Raw genomic sequence first — 25,108 nt, 5'->3', positions numbered from 1 at the left:
TAGAGAAAACAGGTTAAGAATTTTCTGAGCCATAGATTTGAGAAGCTCCTTAAATCTGAAGCAAAATAAATAAATAAATAAATTCATACCTAAATATATGTGAAGCTATGTAACACCAAAAACAGAGGTATGATTTCAAAAGCCTCTTGAGAAAAAGGGAATTACTATCCAAGAAACTAAGATTAGATTCACAGCAGAAGACAATGGAATTACACTTTGTGCTTAAAAAAGAAAAAAAAAACTTTCAGTGTAGAATTTTATATCCAGTAAATACATCTTTAAGATTTAGAGCAAAATATTTACAGACAAATCAAGTGTTCCACTAGATAAGCCTCATTAAAAGAAATGTCCTCTGGAAGAAAGAGATCCCAGAGGGGAGAAAAGAAATGCAAGAAAGGATGAAAAGCAATGCAAACAGAAAATATGTGGGGTAATTCTAAACAAACATTAACAGTTTAAATTCATAATAGTTATTGTATCTTGAAGAGTTTAAAAAACAAGACAATTAAGATAGTATATAAATTCAGAGAATAAGTTATTAAAATAAAACTAGTCTAAAATCTTTATTCAGGAGGAGACGAAGATTCAATTGTCTAGATTCTAATTAAAATATTTGTTAAGAAATTTAATAACCATTAAAACAAGAGAAGAATGCATAAGTTTCAAAACAATAAAAAAGAAAAATTAAGCCCCCAAAATTCAAATGAAGGCAAGAGAGTTACAAAATATTCAAAAGTGAAACAAATAAAAAGCACAGAATAAGATGGTAAAAATAAGTCCAAACATGTAAGTAATTACAATAAATGTGAATGGACCATTATGTGCTATTTAAGAGACTACATGAAACACAACACCTAGCTATCCTTGTTTAAATGAGATACGAGGGAAATAAAAAGCTTGAAATAAATGAATGAAAAAAGATAACCAAGGAAAGGCAATATACAGATTCAATGCAATCCCTATCAAATTACCAACAACATTCTTCACAGAGTTGGAACAAAAAAATGTTAAAATTTGTATGGAAACACAAAAGACCCCAAATATCCAAAACAACCTTGAAGAAGATGGAGCTGGGAGAATCATGCTCCCTGACTTCAGACTATACTACAAACCTACAGTAATCAAAGCAGTATGGTACTGGCACAAAAACAGACACATAGATCAATGGAACAGGGCAGAAAGACCAGAAATAAACCCATGGACTTATGGTCAATTAATCTACAACAAAGGAGGCAAGAACATACAATGGAGAAAAGACAGTCTCTTCAATAAGTGGTGCTGGGAAAACTGGACAGCTACCTGTAAAACACTGAAATTAGAATAGTCTCTAACACCATATACAAAAATAAACTCAAAATGGATTAAAGATTTAAATGTAAGACCAAATACTATAAAACTAGAGGAAAACATAGGCAGAATACTCTTGGACATATATCACAGCAATATATTTTTGAACTGGCTCCTGGGGTAATGGAAATAAAAGCAAACATGAACACATGGGATCTAAAAGCTTAAAAGCTTTTGCACAGCTAAGGTTACCATCAACAAAATGAAAAGACAACTACAGAATGGAAGAAAATATTTGCAAATGATGTGACCAACAAGGGACTAATTTCCAAAATATACAAATAGTTTATACAGCTTAATATAAAATTAAGCAACCCAATCCAAAAATTGGCAGAAGACCTAAACAAGCAATTCTTCAGTGAAGACATACAAATGGTCAATAGGCACATGAAAAAATGTTCAGCATCGCTAATTGTCAGAGAAATGCAAATCAAAACTACAATGAGGTATCACCTCACACCAGTCAGAATGTCCATCATTAAAAAGTCCACAAATGATAAATGCTGGAGAGGATGTGGGGAAAAGGGAACCCTCTACACTGCTGGTGGGAATGTAAATTAGTGCAGCCACTATGGAGGGCAGTATGGAAGTTCCTTAAAAAACTAAAAATAGACTTACCATGTGATTCAGCGATCCCATTCCTGGGCATATACTCAGAGAAAAATATAATTCAAAAAGACATGCATCCCAATGTTCACAGCAGCACTATTTACAGTAGCCAACACATGGAAACAACTTAAATGTTCATAGACAGATGACTGGATAAAGAAGATGTGGTATATATATACAATGGAATGATACTCAGCCATAAAAAAGAAAATAATGCAACATGGATGGACCTGGAGATTGTCATTCTAAGTGAAGTGGGCCACAAAGAGAAAAATGCCGTATGGTATCACTTACATGTGGAATCTTATAAAAAAAAAAGGGGGGGGGCCCACAAATGAACTACTTATTATTTATAACTTAGATGACTGAATTCTTGAATATGTGCAAGCACATGTAACCGTGATTTATGATTGGATTACTGAATTCTGTTCTTATTTTGTGGTTAGCTTTATTCCTTTGATAACTATGTTAAGTTTAAAAAGCTAAAGCTCTAAACTGTTCTTAGAAACAATGAAGAGTATATATAGGTATATTTTAAAAATATGTGCAATTAAAAAAATAATTTAAAAAAAGGCTTTCTGTTTCCTATATAGAAGGTGTATGTGATTCTGTGATTCTTTTATACAGATTGTGCTTTCAGTGTACAGAGTATGTCTACAAGGTTTGGAGTACCTAGTGAAATATTTAAGGGACCCACAGGGGAAAAAAATCTCTTTTTAATGTTTCATTAAAAGCTGCATGAAGCTCTATGTTTAAAGACCCAAAAGAGTGAAAGATTTTTTGACTGCATGAAAAGGCTTGATTCCCATTTGGTAAATGTAGGTGTTCCACTAGCTATTCCAAATCCAAGTTACAAGTTTCTCACGTTGAAAGAACAATCTTTGTAAAATTGTTAATTTATCTTGTAAGAAACACATACAACTTCTATATGGGAAGTATGCCTTTTCCTACTCGGTGCAAGGCCTTCATGCTTACAGATCTTAGCTTGAACTTCCTCTAGAAATAGAAGTATTACAGATCTTTTAGGAAACATACTATATACATCAGATCATATGTATCTCCAACTCAATAAAAGAATGAAGTACATAGTATTTCTTCCTTTGGAAGAAACAATCAGCTCTAATCCTTCTATGGGAAACCCGTAGAAGATGCTGTCTCAAAGGCTTTAAGGTCTGGTTTCATTGAGTTTAGTTCCCTTAGTTTAGTTCAAAATCATGTAGGTATTACAAATGCTTATTTACAGGTGTATGGTCCAAGTGTGTAAATGTATTACACACTGTATAAATTTCCTTAAGAGGAAGAACCCAGTTAGAAAAACCATGTACTGCTATCTTGTTAAAAGTTCTTCAGGTACTAGAGAAAACTCTGTTTGTGGGATTAAAAGGACTTTGCTGCTTTTCTCAGTTATGTCGCTGTTTTGAGGAAGGACTGCCCAGCCTATAGAAACACTAGTGTTTCAAGTCTGTGAAATTAAAACACTACTGGCTTCAGCCACTCAAAAAAGAAAAAAAAAGAAAAAAAAAAAGATAACCAGGAAAATAAAAGAAAGCTGCTGACTACAGTAATGGCAAATTAAACAGACTGTAAGTCAAAAAGCCTCAAAAGATGAAGTCAGTACATAACAAAAAAAAATTCAATTCACCCAGGAGGAGAGAACAAATCTGAATCTTAGCTGCAAGAAATAATGTCCTGAAAATATATAAAGCAAAAATTGACAGAGTAAGTGTAATTGACAAATCTACATAAAGGGATAGTGTACTACACTTTTCTCATTAATTAAGGATTTGATCTGACAGTTGAAATAAAAAATATAGAAGATTTAGCAATTTAACTGATCAACTTGAACTAATGGTCAAATACGGAACATTGCAAATACAACAGCAGAATACTCATTCTTTCAATCAAACAAGTAACAATTATCAAAGCTCAGTACAAAAAGTAAATCACAACAAATTTCAAAAGGCTGTGTACAAACACACACACATACGTATTTACCACACTACTATCAAAGTGGAAATCAACACCAAATTGTAACAAGAAAATCTCTACATAGACTGGGAGTTCAAAATTTGTAGATACTGACAGGCATATGTAGAATAGATAAACAAGATTATACTGTATAGCACAGAGAAATACATACAAGATCTTGCAGCAGCCCACAGAGAAAAAAATGTGATAATGAATATATGTACATTTATGTATGACTGAAAAAATTGTGCTCTACACTGGAATTTGACACATTGTAAAATGACTATAACTCAACAAAAAAAGTTTAAAAGAAAATCACTACAATAGAGTTGGAAACAATTTCTAACTTAAGAACTCAAGAAGAAAACATTCAAAACTGAAAAACAGGAAAATACTATATGCCCAAATTTGGGAGACAGAACTAAAGCAATACTGAGAGGGAAACTTTTAACCTTAACTATTTTTATTAGGAGAAAAAAAGACTGAAAATTAGTACAATAAGTATCCATTTTAAGAAATTAGAAGAAGAACCAAAGAAACCAAAAGTTTAGAGAAGAATTAATAAAGAACAGAATTTAATGAAATAGAAAATGAAAATTGACACAAAACTGTAAACTGACTATAACTCAATAAATATTTTTTAAATAGAAAATGATATAAAACAAAAACAATGCAAAAGTTAATTCACTGAAAGACTAATAAAACTAACAAATCAATTTTTTTCAAATCATGAAAAAAATTAATGAAAGAGGGAAACAGAGACACTTAGATAATATATATTACATATGATACAATGTAATACAAACATAGTAAACTTACATAGGAAACTATTATTTAGTCAAAAAATTAAAAGCTAAGATGGTAAAAATTTTTAGAGAAGTGTAAATTATCACGGTGATTCAAGAAGAAATAGAAAAACTAAATAATCCATTATCATTAAATAAATTTAATCAATAGTTATAAACTCCAGGCCCAAATGATCTTATCAATAAGTTTAACCAAACATTCAAACAACAAATATTTCACAAATAAAATACAGATGTAAAAATCCTAAATAAAACATCAGAGAACCAAATTTAGCAATCAAAAGAAAATTATGACCATATTGCATTTACTCTAAGAATGCAAAACTGACTAATCAGGAAATTAATTGAATTTATCAATTAAAATATGTTTAATTCAAAAGATTCAAGTAAAACTCATCTGCTAATCATAATTAAAAGAACATCAGATCAGGAACAAAAGGAAATATCCCCAGCCAAGTAAATGGTATCAAACTTCTACCTCATTTTCACCCCAGCTACACTACCATTTTTCTATTCCTCAGAAACAACAAACTTAGATCCTCTACACAAACTATTCCATCTGCCCTTAATAGTCTACTCCAGTTCTTATGGTTATCATTCAGTTCTCAGCTCACAAATATTCTCAACAGGCTTTTCCCAAACATTCGATAGGAGGATATAAAGGCACCACCTCCCCCAAACCTTGCCATGGCCAACAATGAGCTAAATCTAATTAAGCTCTCTGTCTTCCTTTTTCTCATTCTATCATCAGCACCAGACACATGATTCACCAAACTATTCAAAGAATTGCTTTCCAGGCACTATATTCTTTTGATTCACAAGCAAACTCTTCTCAGTTTCCTTTCCTAGTTTCTCCTATGTTCAACCTCTAAATGCCACAGTGCAACAGGGGCTAGTTCTTAAGACTTCTTTCCTTCATCTATACCTTCTCCCTTGGTGACTTCAACCACTCTGACAATTCTCATAATGTGTTATCTTCGGTTGACTTCTAACGAAAGGTTAAAAATCTAACTGCCCATTCAACATTCCTACCTGAATGTCTATATACAGGCATCTCAAAACTTTACTCCGTGTTTTACCTACTCTGAAAAGCATCTGTTTTTGTTACTCTTTTCACACCTTAACATTTCTGAAACTGGGATGCACATTTCAAACTGTTTCACAGTTTAACTGGAAGCTTCATTTGACAAATGGTAGCATCTTAATTCCATGAAATATGATATACTCCAAGATGACCTTCTGATCTTACCCTAAAACCTCCTGAGGCAGGTTTCATTACCTCAGCTAACAGAAACTCCACTCTTCTTAAGATTGCCAGCTAACTAACTATACATGTACTTATCTTTCTTGATGCCTCTTTTTCTTCTACACCATATATTCAATTTGTGAGCAAATCCTCAGCTATTTCATCTCTCTTAGGGTTATTATATTGTCATTACATTGATATCCTTGCTTTTGCCTCTGTTCTCTTACAGTGTTTTTGACACAGCAACCTAGATGGTCTGGTTAAAGTTTAAGTTAGATTATGCCATCTCTCTGCTCAAATCCTGGTGGCTTCACATCTTATTCAAAATAAATGCAAAGTCCTTACACTGGCCTCCAAGGTCTTATGAGCTGGCTCCCTGGTGTTTTCAGAATTTATCTTTTACTATTCTCCTGTTTAATGTAATCCAGTCATATTGGGTACCCCTTCAGAGTCTTAGCATTTATAAATTCCTCTACCTGAAATGCTGTTTCCCCAAATATCTCCATGCTCATCCCTTTATCTCCAAGTCTCTGTTCAAATACTACTTTCTCAGTGAGAACTTTCCTGATCATCTTACTTAATACTGTAAATTTCACTCTGGTATCTCCTAACCACCTTTCCTGCTTTATTTTTCTCCGTAGCACTCATCACCATTTAATACAACATATATTTCATCTATTTGTTTATCTATCTTCCCCTCATGCCTCTAACCACAAATTCCATGATGGCAGACTGCTGCATCCCCAATGTACTCAATAAATATTTGAAAAATTACTGCATAAATACATGTCAGAAATTATTCTATCTACCATTCCACCCAATGGATATGTGGCCAGTTAATGCGTTTGTTCAAAAGCAATGACGATTTCAACAACAAATAATGAGCCATTTTGTATCCGGTATTCTCAAAGCCACGTGGAGCCTAATGGAACAAGTGATCACAATATAACCATGGTGAGTCCGGGGAAAGGGAAATCTCCCCTTGTGTCAGATTTGGTAACAGAACTCTGGTTAGTGGTCAGTGGCCTGGCCAGTTTATTACACCTAGTAGCTACTGCACACCAAGTAGTTAACTCTTTAGATAACTAAGAGGACAACTGGGCTTTGGTGATTCAGAGCAGAAAGTCAGGAGTGCTTAAGACCTGCAGTCATCCATAATGAACTTTTCCAACTTAAATATTACTACTCCTTCTGTATTTTATAAATATTCCTGGCTTGGGATTTTTTTTAGTTTTAATATCTAAGAAACCATTGTGGTCAATCAATGGTACCAAAGCTAACCCAGGAGTATCTTTGGCAATTACAGGCATACCTCAGAGACACTGCAGGTTAGGTTGCAGGCCTCTGCAATAAAGCAAGAGCGAGACACACGAATGTTTTGGTTTCCCAGGACATATAAAAGTTATGTTTATACTACACTGTAGTCTACTAAGTGTGCAGTAGCATTACATCTAAAAAACAATGTACATACCTTAATTAAAAATACTTTATTCCTAAAAAATGCTAACCATCATATGACAATGCAGGGTGCCACAAAACTTCGATTTGTAAAGAAAAATCACAGTTATCTCCAAGTGCAGTAAAACGAGGTAAGTACCTATTTTTAAAAATTTGATGTAATTCACCTATTACAGAATCCACCATTTTAAAGTAATAATTCAATGTTTTTTAAAATTGTGGTAAATGTATAAAATTTACGATTTTAACCATTTTTAAGTGTACAGCTGAAAGAGTATGTATAATGACAATAGTTTTTAAATACATTCCCCAAGTTGTGCAACCATCACCACCATCTAATTCCAGAATATTTTCATCACACAAGAGGAGCCCATACTTGAGAATCAGTCACTTCCCATTCTTTCCTCTCCCTCTATTTTCTGTCTCTATGGATTTGCTTATTCCGGACATTTTATATAAACGGAATCATGCAATGTGCAATCTTCTGTGCCTGGATCCTTTCACTAAGCATAATCTTTTCAAGGGTCACCCATGTTATAGGATCTATCGGTACTTCAATCATTTTTGTGACTGAATAATATATAATTACATGGGTATATGATATTTTATTTAGTTATTTATTAGGTGATGGACATTTGGGTTGTTTATAATTTTCATCATTAAAATTAGGAAAAAGCTAATTTTGTGCAAATGAGTAAACATTCTCTAGAATAGTAACTGGATCAAAGAATATCTGTATTTAAAATCCAATACTGTCAAATAGGATATAGCACTTACACTCCCACAAACAGTGCATGACAGGACTCACTTTACTGTACCTTCATATTATTGAATTCATTTAAAAAGTTTTCTAAGAGGAAAAAAATCCTCATTTTGATTTCTCTGATAACTAGTGATATGTAGCCTCTTTTTATACTTACTGACCATTTATTTTACTTTATATTAGGTTTCCTTGCTTATTTTCTATTGTTTTTTTGTAAGTTGTTTATAATTTTTATTGACTTAATGAAACACTGATGTTTTAGTAATTTTAAGACATGTATGTGTTATCTGTCCTAAAAATTTGTCCTCCCATTTGTCACTCATTTTAAGTATGGCACCATTATTTTTAGCTAGATTTTTGTGGAACCTAAGTTTCCTATCTTCCTTTCTATGGTTATTGGCTAACCTGCTCTGCTTAGAAAGGCCTTTTCTTTTCCTGAGATATAAAAAATTTTCTATTACTTTCAAAGTTACGTATTTTTTCACTCAGCTTTTAACATATCAAGATTTTATTTATGTATACATTATTTGATAAAGCTCTAAATTTGTTTTAAAAAATTAGCAGCCAATTATTTCAACTCAATTTGAGTAATTTATACCCCATGCTTAACTGCCACCTTTACAATAAATTAAACTCTCATATACATTGATCTGCTCCTATTTTCGCCATTCTGCTCTTCTAATTTTCTGTACCAACACCACACTATTAACAGCTTTATAGTACACTTTAACATCTGTTAACACAAATGTCTTACTCGTGATCCTGCTTTTCAAAATCTCTTAGGTTTTCTGGCACATTTATTCTGCTAGATAAACTTGATAATCAACTTGTAAACTTACCTATTGAGACTCTCACTGGAATTGTATCAAATTTATGCATTAGTTTGGAAAGGGCTGACATGCTGATGGTGATTCCAACTTGATATTTTTAGGAACTTCTCCATTTACTCAGGTCTTGGTTTTCTATTTTTATCTTTCAGTAAAAACACTATCATCATATTTTAATAAGTTGAGTGTAATCTCTTAATTGTTTTCTGTTTACTTCCATGTATGCCTATGCCTATTCCTCATCTCTACATAAATTTTTAAATTTCCAACAATTTTTGAATAAAAACATCATTTTCTCATATCCTATAAGATGACAGGGCTATTAATCTTCAAGAGCTATTTCAGCTAAATAAAATTCCATGACTCTTAAAAAACACTCCAAAAAACAACACTCTAAATATCATCCAAAAGATGTGCACATTCACATATAAAAGACTGAAAAGTATATATACCAAGGATGGTCAACAGATTTCATCTTGAATACTAACTCTACCAGAAATGGCTGCCAAGACGGGCAACTTGAGAACATCTAAGTTGGAGGGAAAAGAAAACCATAATGAATTATTGATTTCTATCATGGGGGAGGGAATGGAAAATGGTGACATAAATGCCAAGTATTTGCCATGTATGAGATTCACCAAACTATTAACAATGGTCATTTCTAGAAGTAAAATTACAGCAAGAAGGCCTCCATTTTCAACTTTATACATTTCTACATTATTTGTATTTTCTAACAAATATTACTTTCAAAATCAGAAAAAAAAGACATCTTAAATTTCTAAGAAATGCTGCAACTTCTTCATAAATATTTAACAATGGTATATTTCTATTTCATTATCTCCCATAAACTTGTAATTTCCTTAAGAATTTTTTTCAGAAAGAAAATTCTTACAATTTAGGTTTTAAAAGATACATTAAAAAAAACTTGTCTAAAGTATTCCTCAAATATTATTTCCAGTATGTATGCCATAATAATGTATTATTACTTCTTACTAAAGTCATCAGGAAAGCATGAACATAAACTAAGAAATTATGCAGGAAAAAGTGATTTCAGCACTTTTAACACTTACAATTCAATTTCAACCATGCCTTTGGTACATCCTCTCTTCACAAAAAAACCAACCTAAGACGTGAAAAAGACAAAGTGAGCTGTGTGATGACATTTCCAGGTTACAGTGATTCAGCAGTCATTATTATTTGTCAGATCAAGAGTCCTTCAAAAACTACTCTGTATGTTCACTTCCATCACTTTCTGATGTGCCTTTCAGAGATTTAAGCTCTTCCACTGTTTCCAACCACAGACAATAATAATAATCTTAGTTACCATTTATTGACCCTCTTACTTGCCTGATGGAATCTTACAAAATTCATGACAAAGCCAGTAGTGGTACGAACAAGAACCTAAACCCAGGTAATCGGCTTCAGATCCTGGGTACTTCTACGGAGTTGCACAGATTAAATATTAACAATCACTCTAATAGTACCCATCCTGTTATTACTTAAGATATAACTGCCACAAAGGAATTTTTTAAAAAGAGCAATATACATAGTAAATACAACTTAAGTAAGCACAATTTACATAGCAAAATAGGCAAATTTGAGCTAGTTTCTATACTTATATAAGTATGAAAAAAAGATCCTGGGCCTAAAAAAATCAGATTGGATCTTAAATTGAGCTATAAGTAAATAATACTAAAAAGTTGCAGAAAATACAACTTACAAATAATTGTCTTTTTAAGTTGTAATGACAGTGATATTCACAATTATAATCAGAACAGTTAATATTTACTAAGCTTTACTATATGCTTCTGTGCTAAGCACTTTATATACAATTTTCTCATTTAATACTCATGAGCAACCTTATGAGGTGTATCTTATATCCGTTTTACAGATGATGAAACTGAGGCCCAGAAAGATGAAAAAGAAAGTCTGTTCCTGTAACAATAAAGTATAGCTTAATGACCAAGAGTACAGGCTTTAACATACAGCATCTAGGTTCAAATTTCAGCTCTGCCACATACAAGCTGATGACCTTGACCAAGTTACTTAAATTGTTTCAGGTTCTTCATAGATATGGAAAACAATGGCACTGTTGTAGGAGTGGCTTCTGTTCATTAGCCTGCAACAGTTAAAATACTTAGTGCCAAATGGAAGAAAAGAAAAAATTCAGGAGGCAGTTCTTATTATAAACCATCCATACAGGTGGTCCAGAATATGCTTGTGTTAAATTTTTGTTTGCATTTAAATAAAAATAAAATATTGAAAAGATTTTTGCCAAGAACTTGGACATGCCCTAAATACATCTGTGGATACCCAGAGGTCTGCAATCTGTCATCTAAGAAACACTGTACTCCACAGCCTCCTTTAAAAGCCCTACCAATCAAGGATGAGATATGTCTTTCTTTATGACAAAAATAAATGGGAAGGTTGGTGAAAATTTACACAGCCCAATCCATTCTGATTACACAGCTCTTGCAGTACAATTCAGCAGACTATTACAGAGAGGTAAGGATGTAAAAAAATGATTTCTGACAATTTAAAAACTACATATCAGTATTTATAAAACTCTGGGTTAGTCCTTAGAAGTCAGCTACTCGAATCCCTTTTCCTTGAAATAAAACAGGCCCAGACAATTGACTAAGGTTATAAAGCTAACCATTAACAAGGCAGTGTGTTTTCTACCTCAAAAATGCCTCCTATATAACATTAAAGAAACTATATTTTGAATAGGTTTACTTATAATCTTAAGGGGTATATAACTCAATTTCATAACCTATGTTAAATTTTTAAGCCTGGCTAAGAAACCTGTTATATTATTTTGATAATACTGAAATATTTATAATAGTTTTTTTTTATAATTAAGAAAAAAATTTTTTGGAGGGAAGGTAATTAGGTTTAGTTATTTATTTTTTGGAGGAGGTCCTGGGGATTGAACTTAGGACCTTGTGCATTCTAAGCATGTGCTGTACCACCTGAACTATACCTTCCCCCTTTTAATAGTTTTAGAAAAAGTTATTTCAAGTTTTAAAAATATTTTACAGTGGAGTAACAACTCAATTTTTAGACTTTCTTTTTAAAATATGTTCTTATGTGCAATATGTACCAAAACAGTATATATAAACTTCACGCACTATTTAAGTAATAATAAAACCACCACGTATCTACCAATTTAAGGAATTGTTCACTATTAGTGTATCTGACAGGCTTTGTGTAACTCACTCCAATTGCATCTTTCTCTCTCAACAGATGTAATCTCTGAACTCATCTGCTGATCATGTTTTGCTTTTACTATATACATGTATCTCTAAACATTAAGTATATTGTTTTTGACCATTCCATAAACAAATTCATATTACATGTTATTTTTTCAAGATGGCATTCCTCCTTAAAATAGGTTTGATATTTAACCAATGAGCTAAGGTTTATTTTTACTGTCATATAATATTCAATTTTATTTGTTTATTTAGCCTCTTTTTTAAAAAACTGAATATAGTCAGTTACAATGTGTCTGACTATATTTCCGGTGTACAGTACAATGTCCCAGCCATGCATATATATACATATATTCATTTTCAACTGTCATACAATAGTCAGTTTTATATGAACATACTATAATTTATTGCAAACAATACTGCTATAAATATTTACATAATTTCACCTAGTATAAATGTACAAGAGCTGACTAGGGTACCTAGGAGGTTTTTGAGGGACTGGATATACGCACTTACAGATTTACTAGGTAATGCCTTATCATTTTCCAAGGAGATTGTATAAATTTATATTCCCACCAAGAATGCATCAGAGTTCCCACTGCTCTGTATCCTTATAAACACATGGCATCACTAGAATTTTTATGGGTCTGTTGGATATACCATGCCAGCATTAATTTCTGTTTCTCTGATAATTAATGAAATTGAGCATTTTTTCATGCATTTACTGGTTGTCTGGGCTGCCTCTTCTGTGAGACATCAGAGCATATCTTTTGCCCATTTTTCTTTGAGTTATTCTTTTGCTTATTACATAGTCTGGATACCAGTGTTTTGTTGTAAGTGCTGTATATACCTTCTCCCAATTTGTGGCTAGTCTTTTCTTTATAAGGTTTCCTTTGATGAACAGAAGTTTTTAAATTTTATTATAGCTGAATTTATCAACTCTTCCCTTGCCATCTATACTTTTATTTAAGGAATTTTTCTTTAACCTAAAGTCACAAAGACAGTCTCTTCTATCACCAGTATCTTCTAAAAACTTCTCATCAATCCCATTTAGCTCTTTAACCCACCTGGAATTGATTTTTGTTAAAAAGTGTGTGGAAAGGCCTCAATTTCACTTTTTCCTGTACAGATAACCAGTTGTCTCAGTACTATTTACTCATCTTTCCCCCATTCATCTACAATGTCAGTTCCGTCATCAATCAAGCTTCTACTAACCATGGCTTTGTATTTGGACTTTTTATTCGGTAACATTACAACAGTCTATCATACATTCTTAAACCAACACCACAATGTCTTAATTTACTGTAATTGTGTATTAAGTTTTGATACCTGGTAGGCAAGCTTTTCCATTTTGTTCTATTTCTTTATAAGTATCTTCTCTATTCTTGGGCCTTTATTCTTTCACCTAAATTTTATTTTTTGTTTTCCCATTTTTTTTAATTGAGGCATAGTTGATTTATAATGTTACAGAAATTTCTGCTGTATGGCAGTGATTCAGTTATACATATATACTCTTTTTCATTACAGGTCACTATAAGCTATTAAATACAGTTAGGACCTTGTTGTTTATGTATTCTGTACAGAGTAGTTTATATCCAAACTCCCAATTTATCCCTCCTTTTTCCCTCCTCCTCACAACCATAAGCTTGTTTTCTGTGAGTTTTGTAAATAAGTTTGTGTCATTTTTTTAGAGTCCATATATAAGTGATGTATCTGTCTTTCTCTGACTGATGGACTTCCCTTAGAATGATAATTTCTAGGTCCATCCATGTAGCTGCACATGGCATTATTTAATTCCTTCTTATGGCTAGGCTGTACTCTACTATACACATTTAGGTTGCTTCCATGTCTTGGCTATTGTAAGAAGTGCTGCTATGAACCCTGGGGTACATTTACCTTTTCGAATTAGAGTTTTCTCTTGATACATGCTGAGTGGTGGGATTGCTGGATCATATGATCACTCTAGTTTTAGTTTTTTAAGGAACCTCCCTACTGTTCTCCATAGTAGCTGCATCAATTCACATTCCCACCCAACAGAGTAGGAGTGTTCCTTTTTCTCCACACCCTCTCCAGCATTTACTTGTAGATTTTTTGATGATGGCCATTCTGACTAGAGTGAGGTGATATCTCATTGTAGTTTTGATTTGCATTTCTCGATTAGTGATGTTGAACATCTTTTCATGTGCCTATTGGCCACCTGCATATCGTCTTTGGAGAAATGTCTATTTAGATCTTCTGCCCACTTTTGGATTGGGTTATTATTATTTTTTTTTTATATTGAGCTGTGTGAGCTGACTGTATTTTGAAAACCAATCCCTTGTTGGTCGCATCATTTGCAAATATTTTCTCCCATTCTGTAGGCTGTCTTTTCATTTTGTTTTATGCTTTCCTTTGCTATGCAAAAGCTTTTAAGTTTAATTAGCTCTTATTTGTTTATTTTTGTTTTTATTTCCATAACTCTGAGACATCCAAAAAAAATATGGCTGCAATTTATGTCAAAGAGTGCTCTGCCTATGTTTCCCTCTAAGAGTTTTACAGCATCTAGTCTTAACATTTTGTTCTATTTCTTTAGAAGTATCTTATTAATTCTTGGCCCTTGGTTTTCCATCTAAATTTTAGAACCAGCTTATAATTTGTAGACACTACTGGGATTTTGACTGAAATAACACTGAATACGTAGATGACATAAATAGAAGGATGACTTTTTTTATGGTTGGTATCTTTTATTATTGAACACTTAAAGGTGTACAATATAGTGATTCACAATTTTTACAGGTTATACTGTTTACAGTTACTATAAAACACTGGCTATAGTCCCTGTGTTGTACAATATATCCTTTAGCTTATTTTTAGTTTTTTTTTTAATTTGAAGTATAGTTGGCTTACAATGTGTTAATTTCTGGTGTACAGCACAGTGGCTCAGTTACACATATATACTTTTTCATATTCTTTTCCATTATAGGTTATTAACATGATTCTGATACAGGTCCCTGTGCTATACAGTAAAACTCTGTTGTTTATCTATTTTAAATATAGTAGTTAGAATCTGCTAATCCCAAACTCCTAATTTACCCGTCCCCACTCCCGACCTTATTTGGTAACTGTAAGTTTGTTTTCTATGTCTGTGAGTCTGTTTCTGTTTTGTAAACAAATTCATTTGTATCACTTTTGGATTCTACATATAAGGGATATCATACGATATATGAAGAAAGACATTTTTATATTAGTTCTTCCTGTCCATTAATGCAGTGCTTCTCTCCACTTAATGTTTTCAAATAAAATGTGTAATTTCTGCATATAGATCTTACATGTCTTTTATTGATTTATGCTATGTAATTCATACTTTTGTTGCTACTGTAAACAATATCCATTTTTAATTGCATTTTCTGCTCAGTGTAGTATGTAGAAATGCAACTAATTTTTGTTACATAACTTTTTTTGTTTCCCAGTTTTTATTTCTAATCTGTTATTTCTAAGTTTATTATTAATTCTAATCGATAGACATAACCCACAGAACAAAAGCTTTTGGAGTCCTCAGTAAGTTAAAGAATGTGAAAAGGTCCTTGACTTAGTCTGGGCTTCTAAAACCAAAATGTCATAGACTGGGTGGCTTAAACATTTGTTACTGTTCTGAAGGTTGGGAAGTCCAAGATCAAGGTGCCCACAGATTCAGTGTTTATGTTATATAATCTTTAATAATCCGGGTAAATATCCATATTAATCTGTCAGAAGGCTTATCTGGAATTTCTTTTGTGGGTTTTATGCAAACACTAATATAATCTGTGAATGAGTTCTCTTTCTTTCCAACACGTATTTTTTCTGTTCTACCTAGAACTTCCAGTACAATGTTGAATAGTAGTGACAGTAGGTAACCTTGATTTGCTCCTGAACAGCTTCATAGATATCTTTTATGAAATTAAGAAAGGTCTCCTCTTTTCCTAGTTTGCTAAAAGTTTTTAACCATAAATTACTGTGGAATTTGATTGAATGCTTTTTCTCTATTAAAATGTGATGTATTATGTTCATTTGTTTCCTAATAGTCAATCAATCTCTCATTCTCTGAATAAATTCAACTTGGTCACGGAGTATGTATTATTAAATTCAACATGAAGTTTCTTTTTTTGTGTGATTTTTGTTTCTAGATTCATGAGTGAGACTGGCTTGTAATTTTTTCATTCTATCCTTGACTGCTTTTAGTACCTAGAGTCATATTCTCTGCATAAAATAGGAACTTACTGCTGTTAGAACTAAGCCATAATTGTCTTTGTCTAGTGTTCTCTATGAGAAAAAATTTACTGGCTAACTTATCTTTTCTACTTAAGAGTAAGTTTTGATCATTTAAATAGTTATAAAAACATATATATCCACAACTGTAAAAAATTTTAAGCTTTATTAGAATAAAGTTTCTCCTAATATTCTCAAATAAGCTTTTAAACCTCTGCTGCATTCCTGTAATGCCCTGGTGGTAGTCATTAGGGCAGTTCATGAATATTCTGATTCTCCTCTCAAGCCAATAGTAGGACTGCCCTTGCTCTTTTCTCTGATCCTAGTTATGGCCTCATGACTTGCTTCGTCCAATTAAGTATGAGTAGAACATATATATTTACTATCGAAAAATATTTATGTTTAAGTGGATCCTCACGTTTCAAACCTGCATTGTTTAGGGTCAACTGTATATACTGAAATGAAGACTTCATCAACCTAAATACCTAGGTGACCAAAGATGGCCTATACTGGAGAAGGAGTAAGAATTAGTCTTTTTTATGCTTAAACCACTTAAATTTGGGTTTTTTTCTGGATTACAATATAACATATCTTAACTATTACTTTTTGCCATTTCCTGTATCTTTTCTCTCCTTACCCCCCTTTATCTTCTCAGAAGTCAATTTTTGGTTTTGTGGTCCCTATTTTATCATTGTTTATTATGTTATTAACTTCCTCTCCTACCTTTCAGTTTCCATTTAGATTTCTTCTTTGATCTGTATATAATATAGAAGTAATGTTTCATTCTAAACAAATGGGAAATTTTTAGTGTTATTATTTCTATCTTAATAGCATTGTGGCCAGAAGATATGGTCTATGTGGTAGCAGCAATTCTTTGATAAATTTTGATACTTGCTTGATGGCTCAGTATATGGTTAATTTTAAGAAACACTCCATTCCTGCTTAAAAAGAATGTGCCTTCTCCAACTGGTAAGTGCAGTGTTTACAACATGTCCATTAGTTCAAGCTGTTTACATCTTTCTATATTCTTACTACTTATTGATTGATCTACTGGTTATCAATAGCTCTTCCACTATGATGATGGATCTCTTGTCTTTTAAGAATTCTGCAATTTTGCTTATTTTATTTTGGAGTGAGATTATGTGAATTCAAGTTAACTGAATTATCTTCTTGCTGAACTTAACCTTTCATCAATATTTAATGACCATCTTTATTTCTAAAAGTTTTTTTGTTTTGAATTCTGTTTTGCCTGTTATTAATTCAGCTAGACCTACTTTCTTTTGTATATTTGCCTGGTAAATATTTTTTCATCCTTTTACTTTCAACTTCTCTATACCTTTTTATTTTAGATATGCTTACAGTAAACAAAATTGAACTCTATTTATCTACTCTAACAGACTTTCTCATTTAACAAGAATTTACACCATTATTACTGTATTGTACATGTATTTCCACTATCTTATATTTTTTAATGATCTCCTTTTCTACAATTCTGTTTCTTTCCTTTTCCCTCTCCTTTTTTAAGACTTCTACTGGGTTGCTTGGGCAGTGGTTATTTTCTACTCCACTTCTCTCATCCTATTTTTTAAGATCTTTCTTGTTTGGAGGCTATGTATTTCAATTTTTTATGGTTTACTCTGGCCATTTTAACATGCATATTCAACTTAATAAACTCTGAAGTTAACCAATTATCTTAACTTCCTCCCAATAATACAAACTTATAGAATATTTTAATTCTGATCATTTCCTTCCTGTTTTCCAGAAGGGCAGCATTTAGTTCTCTGATTTAAAAACCTAACAAATGAAGGGAGGAGGGCGTAGCTCAAGTGGTAAAGCACATGCTTAACATGATTGAGGTCCTGGGTTTAATCCCAGACACCTCTTCTAAAAATAAACAAACCTAATTACCCACCCCCAAAAATCTGACAAATGAGACATCAGTATTATTTTATAGAATTTACATATAACTTTCCTAGATGTTTACACCCTTTTTTTTTTGCTCACCATTTTTTTTTTTAACCTCTCAGATTTTCTTTCTGGGATCATTCTTCCTAAATTATATACTTTCAAAGTTCCTTTAGTGAGGATCTCAGGCTTTGCTACCCCACCCCCGTTCCCATTCTGAGACCATATTACTACTACTATGTTTAGCATTCTGGAATTCACTACAGTGTGTCTGTTTGTGTATTGCTTTCATTTATCCTGTCTGGGATATATGAGGTGTCCTGAATCTGATGCTCAGGTTTTCAACATTTCTGGAAAATTCTTAGCCATTATTCCTTTAAATAATGCTTCTTCCTTAGTCCATTTTCTCTCTTTAGAGATACTTAGAGATTATCTTCCTTTAATTACCAGGTCTCAACCTTGATTTCAAACCTTTTTCTTTCCCTTTATGCTCTATATTGCATTTCTAGAAAAACTGTCAGGTATTTTGGTTCACAGATTCTCAAATGTGTCTGCTTTGTTGTTTTACCTGTCTACCAAGTTTCTATCCTCATGTATTTTTATTTCTTTATGCTCTATATGATTTTTTTTTCAAATTTACTTCATCTTTTTGTTACTTATTCCTTTGTTAAACTTGCAACTTTCTTTTAATTCCTTAAACAAACTAAATATTCCAGTTTACATTCTATATCTACAAGCTTTGTAGGTCTGATTGTAAAACAGGTCTGCTGTTTTTGTTAGCTTCTATTTTTGGTAATTCATTTCCTCCTATGTTTTGTGAAATTTTTTTAGGTATTGATTCATGAACCTCTTGGAACTTTATGTTAGAATTCTTTTGAGGACTGGATTGAAGGTATTTTCCTTCAGAGGATTTACATTTACTTCTGCCAGCTGCCAGGAAATATTACCAACTGGGACTACTTTAAATTAAAATTACAGTGTATACATTAAGGCTTATTTGGAAAATTTTCTTTTTCTCTCTACTCTATTCAGAGTTAACAATGAGATAAGTAACTCTGCTATCCCATTTTGTGGTGTTTTTTCCTGCTACACACAGCGCTTGGCTTCTAATTTTATCTTCTAACCCTTCCTCACCTTCAGGACCCCCAACTCCATGTAACCAATTCAAAGCCAGGCTTCAGGGTGCAATGCAAGCAAATACCCCTGGGGAAACAACTCCAGAGCTTGTTGAAATCTTCAGATTCAAACTTTTTTTTTTTCACCTTTGTAAACTTACTTCACCTTTCCACAAGCCCAGCAATACATTTTAAAAGATATTTATACTCTTTCTAAGACTGCAGGTGTTACATACTTGGAAAATTCTCTAGGTATACCATATAATGCAACATACTTCTGGAAATGGAAGTCTTCCCCCCAGTGTCTCTATCTACCAACTTCACTATTTATATTCAAGCACAACACATTTATTATAACCAAGGAACTGAGATGTAGGAATTGATTTGTTACTAAAAGCAATTCATGGCTTTGAATTTTGTTAAAAAGTACTTATGTTACTTTTTTAACTCACCTTATCAGCCCGTCCCATGAAAGCTGGTTTGCCTGCTAGTCCAAGGCAAATGGCACACACGATGCTGGACTTCCCTGTTCCATTAGCTCCAATAATCATATTCAAGTGGGGTCCAGGAGACACTTCACAGATATCATATGTTCTAAATTATAAAGAAATGAAATTACTAAGCAGAGATAAAAGATGAAGAATATTTTCTTATCAATGCATTTTTTCTTGCTTTGCCTTATCATTATCTACAAACTTCCTCAAATTCCTTTAAAAATCAGCTAACCTTAGTAATTTAATGTCATTTATAGGTCATTAATAACTAGAATGAAAAATCTGTCAGCAGGAGAAATGAAAAAGTGATAATGTATATCTAAAATAAGAACATTCATAAGAAAATAAGACTTCTTTTTTTATACTAAGTCTACTGAATAAAGCGAAGTTTGATATTATTTATTCTTTAATAATTGTAACACATGCAAGAGTACATCACATCTGCTGTACAAATAAGTTTAAAACAAGTTACATGTAAGCAAAGTCATGGCTCATCCCAAATCTATGGATTTTACATTTATATTTCTCTTGGAATTAAAATGCTTACTAGCAACTTCTCATTGTTTAATATTTGAAACAATTCAAATTATTTTTATTATAATAAGAAAACTGAAGATATTTCAACCCAATAGTTTCATTTTACTATTAATTTTTCAAAAATAACATCCATTTCTTTTAATATGCTGCAGGCATTCACCAAAGGATCTATTTTTAGTATACAACTGAGTAACTTCTATTCCTAAGGGAAAAAAAAACAAGACTACATCATCACCAACCACTTTTGTGACATTCCCTCATACCATAAAGCAGCATGCTGTCCAGCATTCTACCTGCAACAGTACCATCTACACCTTCCTGGTCCTCAGGGACAGCTCTGGCAAAATGTGAAGCAAATGCTGACTCACATATCCTTCTATCTTGTCTTTGAATATCCTGAAGTGGAACCCATAAATTATGTTCTGTTCCCACAGGCTTTCAGTTAGGTGCCAATAAATGCCCCAAAAAGAAAAGCTTAGCTTGCTACTAACATGCTAAGTATTTAAATAATTTAACCAAGCACACTTCAACTTTAATATTCAAATTAATAATCTGAAATGCCAGGTGGTAATAAAACAAAAACAGGTGGTAAAGAGAAGTATTTCTTGCCACATTTCCAATCCCACATCTCTACACTGTATCTACCTATCTTTTCAGATGTTTTATTCTGCTAACAGCTGAGTCCTAAAGGAACACTTTACAATGGTTAAAGTAAACTAGTTGGGAATTTCAGACATCTGGAATATTACCTGACGTAGGACTTCTTACACCCAACACATGAAGCCTCATTCTTTTAATAAATTTCCTGCTGGGAAATCTCTGTGCAAATGACTTACTAAAATAGTGATGCAACTGGTATTTAAGTAAACAGTAACAAATAACAGGAAAAAGCATGAGAACTTACGGCCTATAATATATACACAAATATTATAAACAGGAAAAATTACCAAGAACAAAATACAGCCTCTGCATTTAAAAAAAATTGTTCTGACTCTACGTTTATTGGGAATTCCCTTTTCTCTGAGCCCTCCCTGAAAGAGCTACCATCAGAAGCTCACTCTCTTCTCATCTACACACTTAGCCTGGTATCTTATGCATTCTCCATGGCCTCAGGTAGCACCTGTATGCTGAAAGTCAGCCCAGATGGCCTATATATGCAATTACCTCCTCAAGAACTCTATTTGGATGTCCCACAATAAGTCACCACAAACTTAACACATTCGAAACTAAACCCACCATCTTTCCCAACCAAAAACCACTCTTGTGGTTTCTTAGAGAATGATAACATCATTCGTCCCGCTGCCCAAGTCAGAAACCTAAGCATTAGTTTTTCATCATCTTTGATTCTTACCATCTCCTTCACCTCTATGCAAGCGACCCTCCATCATCCAATTACCAAATCATGCTGGTAAACGTGCAAACCTGACATCACTTTTTTTTAAAAAAAGGAAAAAGTAAGCCCCTTCATAATTTAGCTCTAATTCATCTTTTTCTACTTTCTACCTCCTTCCTCTATTCTCTAATCAGACCTCTAAATTTTACCTACCATGAATTTCTTTCAGTTCTTGACTATTTCGTTTCCTTCTTTTTCCAAGCCTTTGCACATGCTATCCCTTCTGCCTAGAAATCTCTCCCTCCACTCTCAATCCCATTCGACTTGGTTCAATCACAAGATTCCTTCCCTTGAACACTCTTTCAGGCCATTTCGGTTCTCTAAGCCTACCGCTCCTACTTCATTTCTAAAACTCAAAGTCCTCTCATAGTGAAAACAAACAAAACTTCACTGAGCTATGCACTTTCCAGCTCCCTTTTCTTTCTCCTCTTTCCTCACACTCATTCATTCTTCTACAGCTGCAAAGTTTTCTGCTTCCACTACTTCATCAAAGAGTCAAAGATTTCCTAATTGCTAAAGGCAGTGAGCTCTTTTCCGTCTTGTTATCTGACTTTACTGTAACAAGATATTTCTGAAGCACTCTTTTTCCTTGGCTTCTCTGATAACACTCTCCCACAGTTCCCTTCTTACTTCCCTGAACAGTTCCTTCTCAGTCTGCAAGTTCTACTCCTCATCCTTAAATGCTGGGTTTCCTCCAGAACTCTGTACTGGGTCTTCTACTCGTATTTATATTTCCTTCTGGACAATCTCAACTACCTCTGCAATTTCAACTATCACCTATATGCATGATCCCCAAATCTCTCACCTGCCACATTTTCCTGTAAGCTCAAAACCCTTATATACTGCTTACGGAAGATCTTTCAGATGCCCCACAGCAAACTTCAAGTCACAAGATCCAACAGACATTTATTATTATCCTCCCCAAATTGTTCCTTCTGAATAGCACTACATCTGACCAATTAGCTAAGGCAGAGAATTGAGAAAAATGCTGCATCCCTCCCTTACCCTCTTGCGTCAATTAATCTGCAGCCAGATCCTATCAAATCTCTTCTTTCTACAAATCTCCTACTTCACACTGCTAGGTTCAAACCCTGATCAGCTCTGCCTTCATACTGTAAAAGCCTTCTAGCCTCCAATCTTGCACCCTTTCTAAATCATCCTTCACACTGCTTCCAGAGTAATATAAGTCACATGTCATTCCTGCTTAAAATGCATCCTGGCTGCCTACAGGATAAAGCTGGAATTCCTCATCATAGGAAACAGAGATCCTCAGCAGTTATCTACAACTTAAGTATCAACCCTGTCCACATACTCACTCACATTCTATGTTCTAGCCACACTAAAATGCTGGAAACTTCCTAAATAAAACTGTTTCACGCAGTTCCTTTGTCAACAACGCTCTTCCCATCTTTTAAGATTTTAAACCTTCCAGTACAAAGCCCTTCTCACAGTTGTAGATGAAATTAACCATTTCATCCTTTGTGCCCCAATGGCATCCTGACACACATACATTGTTATGGTAGATACTTCATTTGAATATATTTAACTTTATTGATTTGAATTCAAACAGTAATTCAGCTACTTATTAGCTGTGTAAACGTGGGCAAATTAACCTCTCTGAGCTTACCAGAGGAGATAGTACAAGTAGTTATGAGAAACCAACGAAAGCATTGTGTAAATAAAGCACCTATTTCAATGCCTGGCACACGATGCTTGAAAAAATAATGTTGTTATTGCTACTGCAATTCTGTTTCCCCTACGCCACTCCGTGCAATCTTAAAAAAAATAGACTTTAATCAAATAAGCTGTAAAGTGCTAGATTTAAACACGGCATTTGTGTTAGAACATATTTAGTAAATTCTAGAGTATTGATTATTAGCTGTCTGAAGGAAGAGACAAGAAACCAGGGAAGAAAGCCGGATTTGAATGAGGTCAAAGGTCTGTAGGAAGGCGCAACAAATGAGAGTAAGACTTAATTTTCCTCCACATTTCAACCTCTATCCAAAACAACCTTCACCATCTTTGTCTACCTGGCAACTACTTAGTCTTCACGAATCCGCCACAGCACCACTGCCGCTGTGATTTATCTGTTGCTTTCTCTGAGTTCCCAAGGCCCAGTTTTGTGAATTAGATTATACCCTACCTCTCTAGGCCGTGACTCCCAACGGGAAGAGACCTAATCCCTACTACGTCCACTGGCCGCCATAGGACGCCTTCAAACAACGTTGGCGTTAAGAATTTAAAAGCCACATCACACAAGACACACACCTATCACATCAACAAACACGTCTATCTCCACAGCCTGCGAGTAAACACCCTCCCGGCAACCCCGGCACGAATTTACCGCCAGCCCCCCAAGCCAGGCACACATCCACCCACCCACCCACTCCCGCACGCACGCAGCCTGCGCCCGCCGCCTGGCCGCCCGCTCGCCCGCTCGCCTCCCCTGCCGCCGCCGCACGGCCTCCGGCCACTCACAGGAAGTTCTCCATCGCGATGCGGACGATAGAGCCTTCCACGAAAGGCCCGGACGACTGCAGCGGCAGTGGCGGCGGCGGCGCCGCCTGAGGGGCCGAACTCTTTTTCTTGCTCGGGACCTCCGACGAGGGATCTCTCGGGAGAGCTCTCTTGGAGGCCAGGGGGCTTGAGGTCGACGTTTTCCTGCTCGGTGTCGCCATCCTGGCTTCCTCCTTTCCCGACTTCGGCTTCCGTTCCCACAGACCTGCAGCCCCGGCCCTTCGGCGCCCCACTCCCGCGCGAACTGCCCGGCGCGCGACAAACCCGCGATCCCGCCCCGCGCCTGCGCAGTCCCGGCCCCGTGCCGTCCTCGGGCGCGCCCCGCCCCTCCGCCCCGCCCCGCTCGGGCCTTGGAGTCCCTAGCCGGCGGGAACGCGGGGGTGGAGCTGGGTACCTCGCGGGGCGTGGCTACAGGAGTTTGTACATCTCTGCATTTCTCTTAGAGGTTTTTGTTGTTGTTATTGTTTTTTGTTGGTGTTTTTGTTTTAAACTCAAAAAAAGACATCAGTTCCATTTACTATTTTGAAAGCTTTTTCAGCGCTCCTAGGAAACATCTGCGAGGAGACGGAGGGAGGCGTTTGCTCGGGCACCTGGGTGGGCTGGAGCGCGGGGGCGGGCGTCGTCAGACTGCCCAGGTGCGCCGGCACTCGCCGGTTTTAGTCAGGTCTCCGTCTCCAAAACAAAAAC

General features: G+C 34.5%; 1 protein-coding gene across 2 annotated transcripts in view; it reads right to left on the bottom strand.

Annotated features, from left to right (window-relative positions):
* Positions 1-24,691, bottom strand: part of SMC5 (structural maintenance of chromosomes 5) — an 87,767-nt gene extending 63,076 nt beyond the window's left edge. For both annotated transcript variants that reach the window (XM_031677172.2, XM_031677173.2), the window contains exons 1-3: positions 24,383-24,691; positions 19,933-20,074; positions 10,095-10,147 (exon numbers count right to left, since the gene is read on the bottom strand). In XM_031677172.2, coding sequence (XP_031533032.1) covers positions 10,095-10,147; positions 19,933-20,074; positions 24,383-24,582 — 395 coding nt within the window. In that variant the 5' untranslated portion in view covers positions 24,583-24,691. The remainder of the gene's footprint in view (positions 1-10,094; positions 10,148-19,932; positions 20,075-24,382) is intronic.
* Between the last annotated feature and the right edge of the window lie 417 nt (positions 24,692-25,108).

This window comes from Vicugna pacos, chromosome 4, assembly GCF_048564905.1.
Source record: "Vicugna pacos chromosome 4, VicPac4, whole genome shotgun sequence".
Lineage (NCBI taxonomy): Eukaryota > Metazoa > Chordata > Mammalia > Artiodactyla > Camelidae > Vicugna > Vicugna pacos.
The sequence above is the reverse complement of the archived record's forward strand: the minus strand, read 5'-3'. Positions and strand labels throughout refer to the sequence as shown.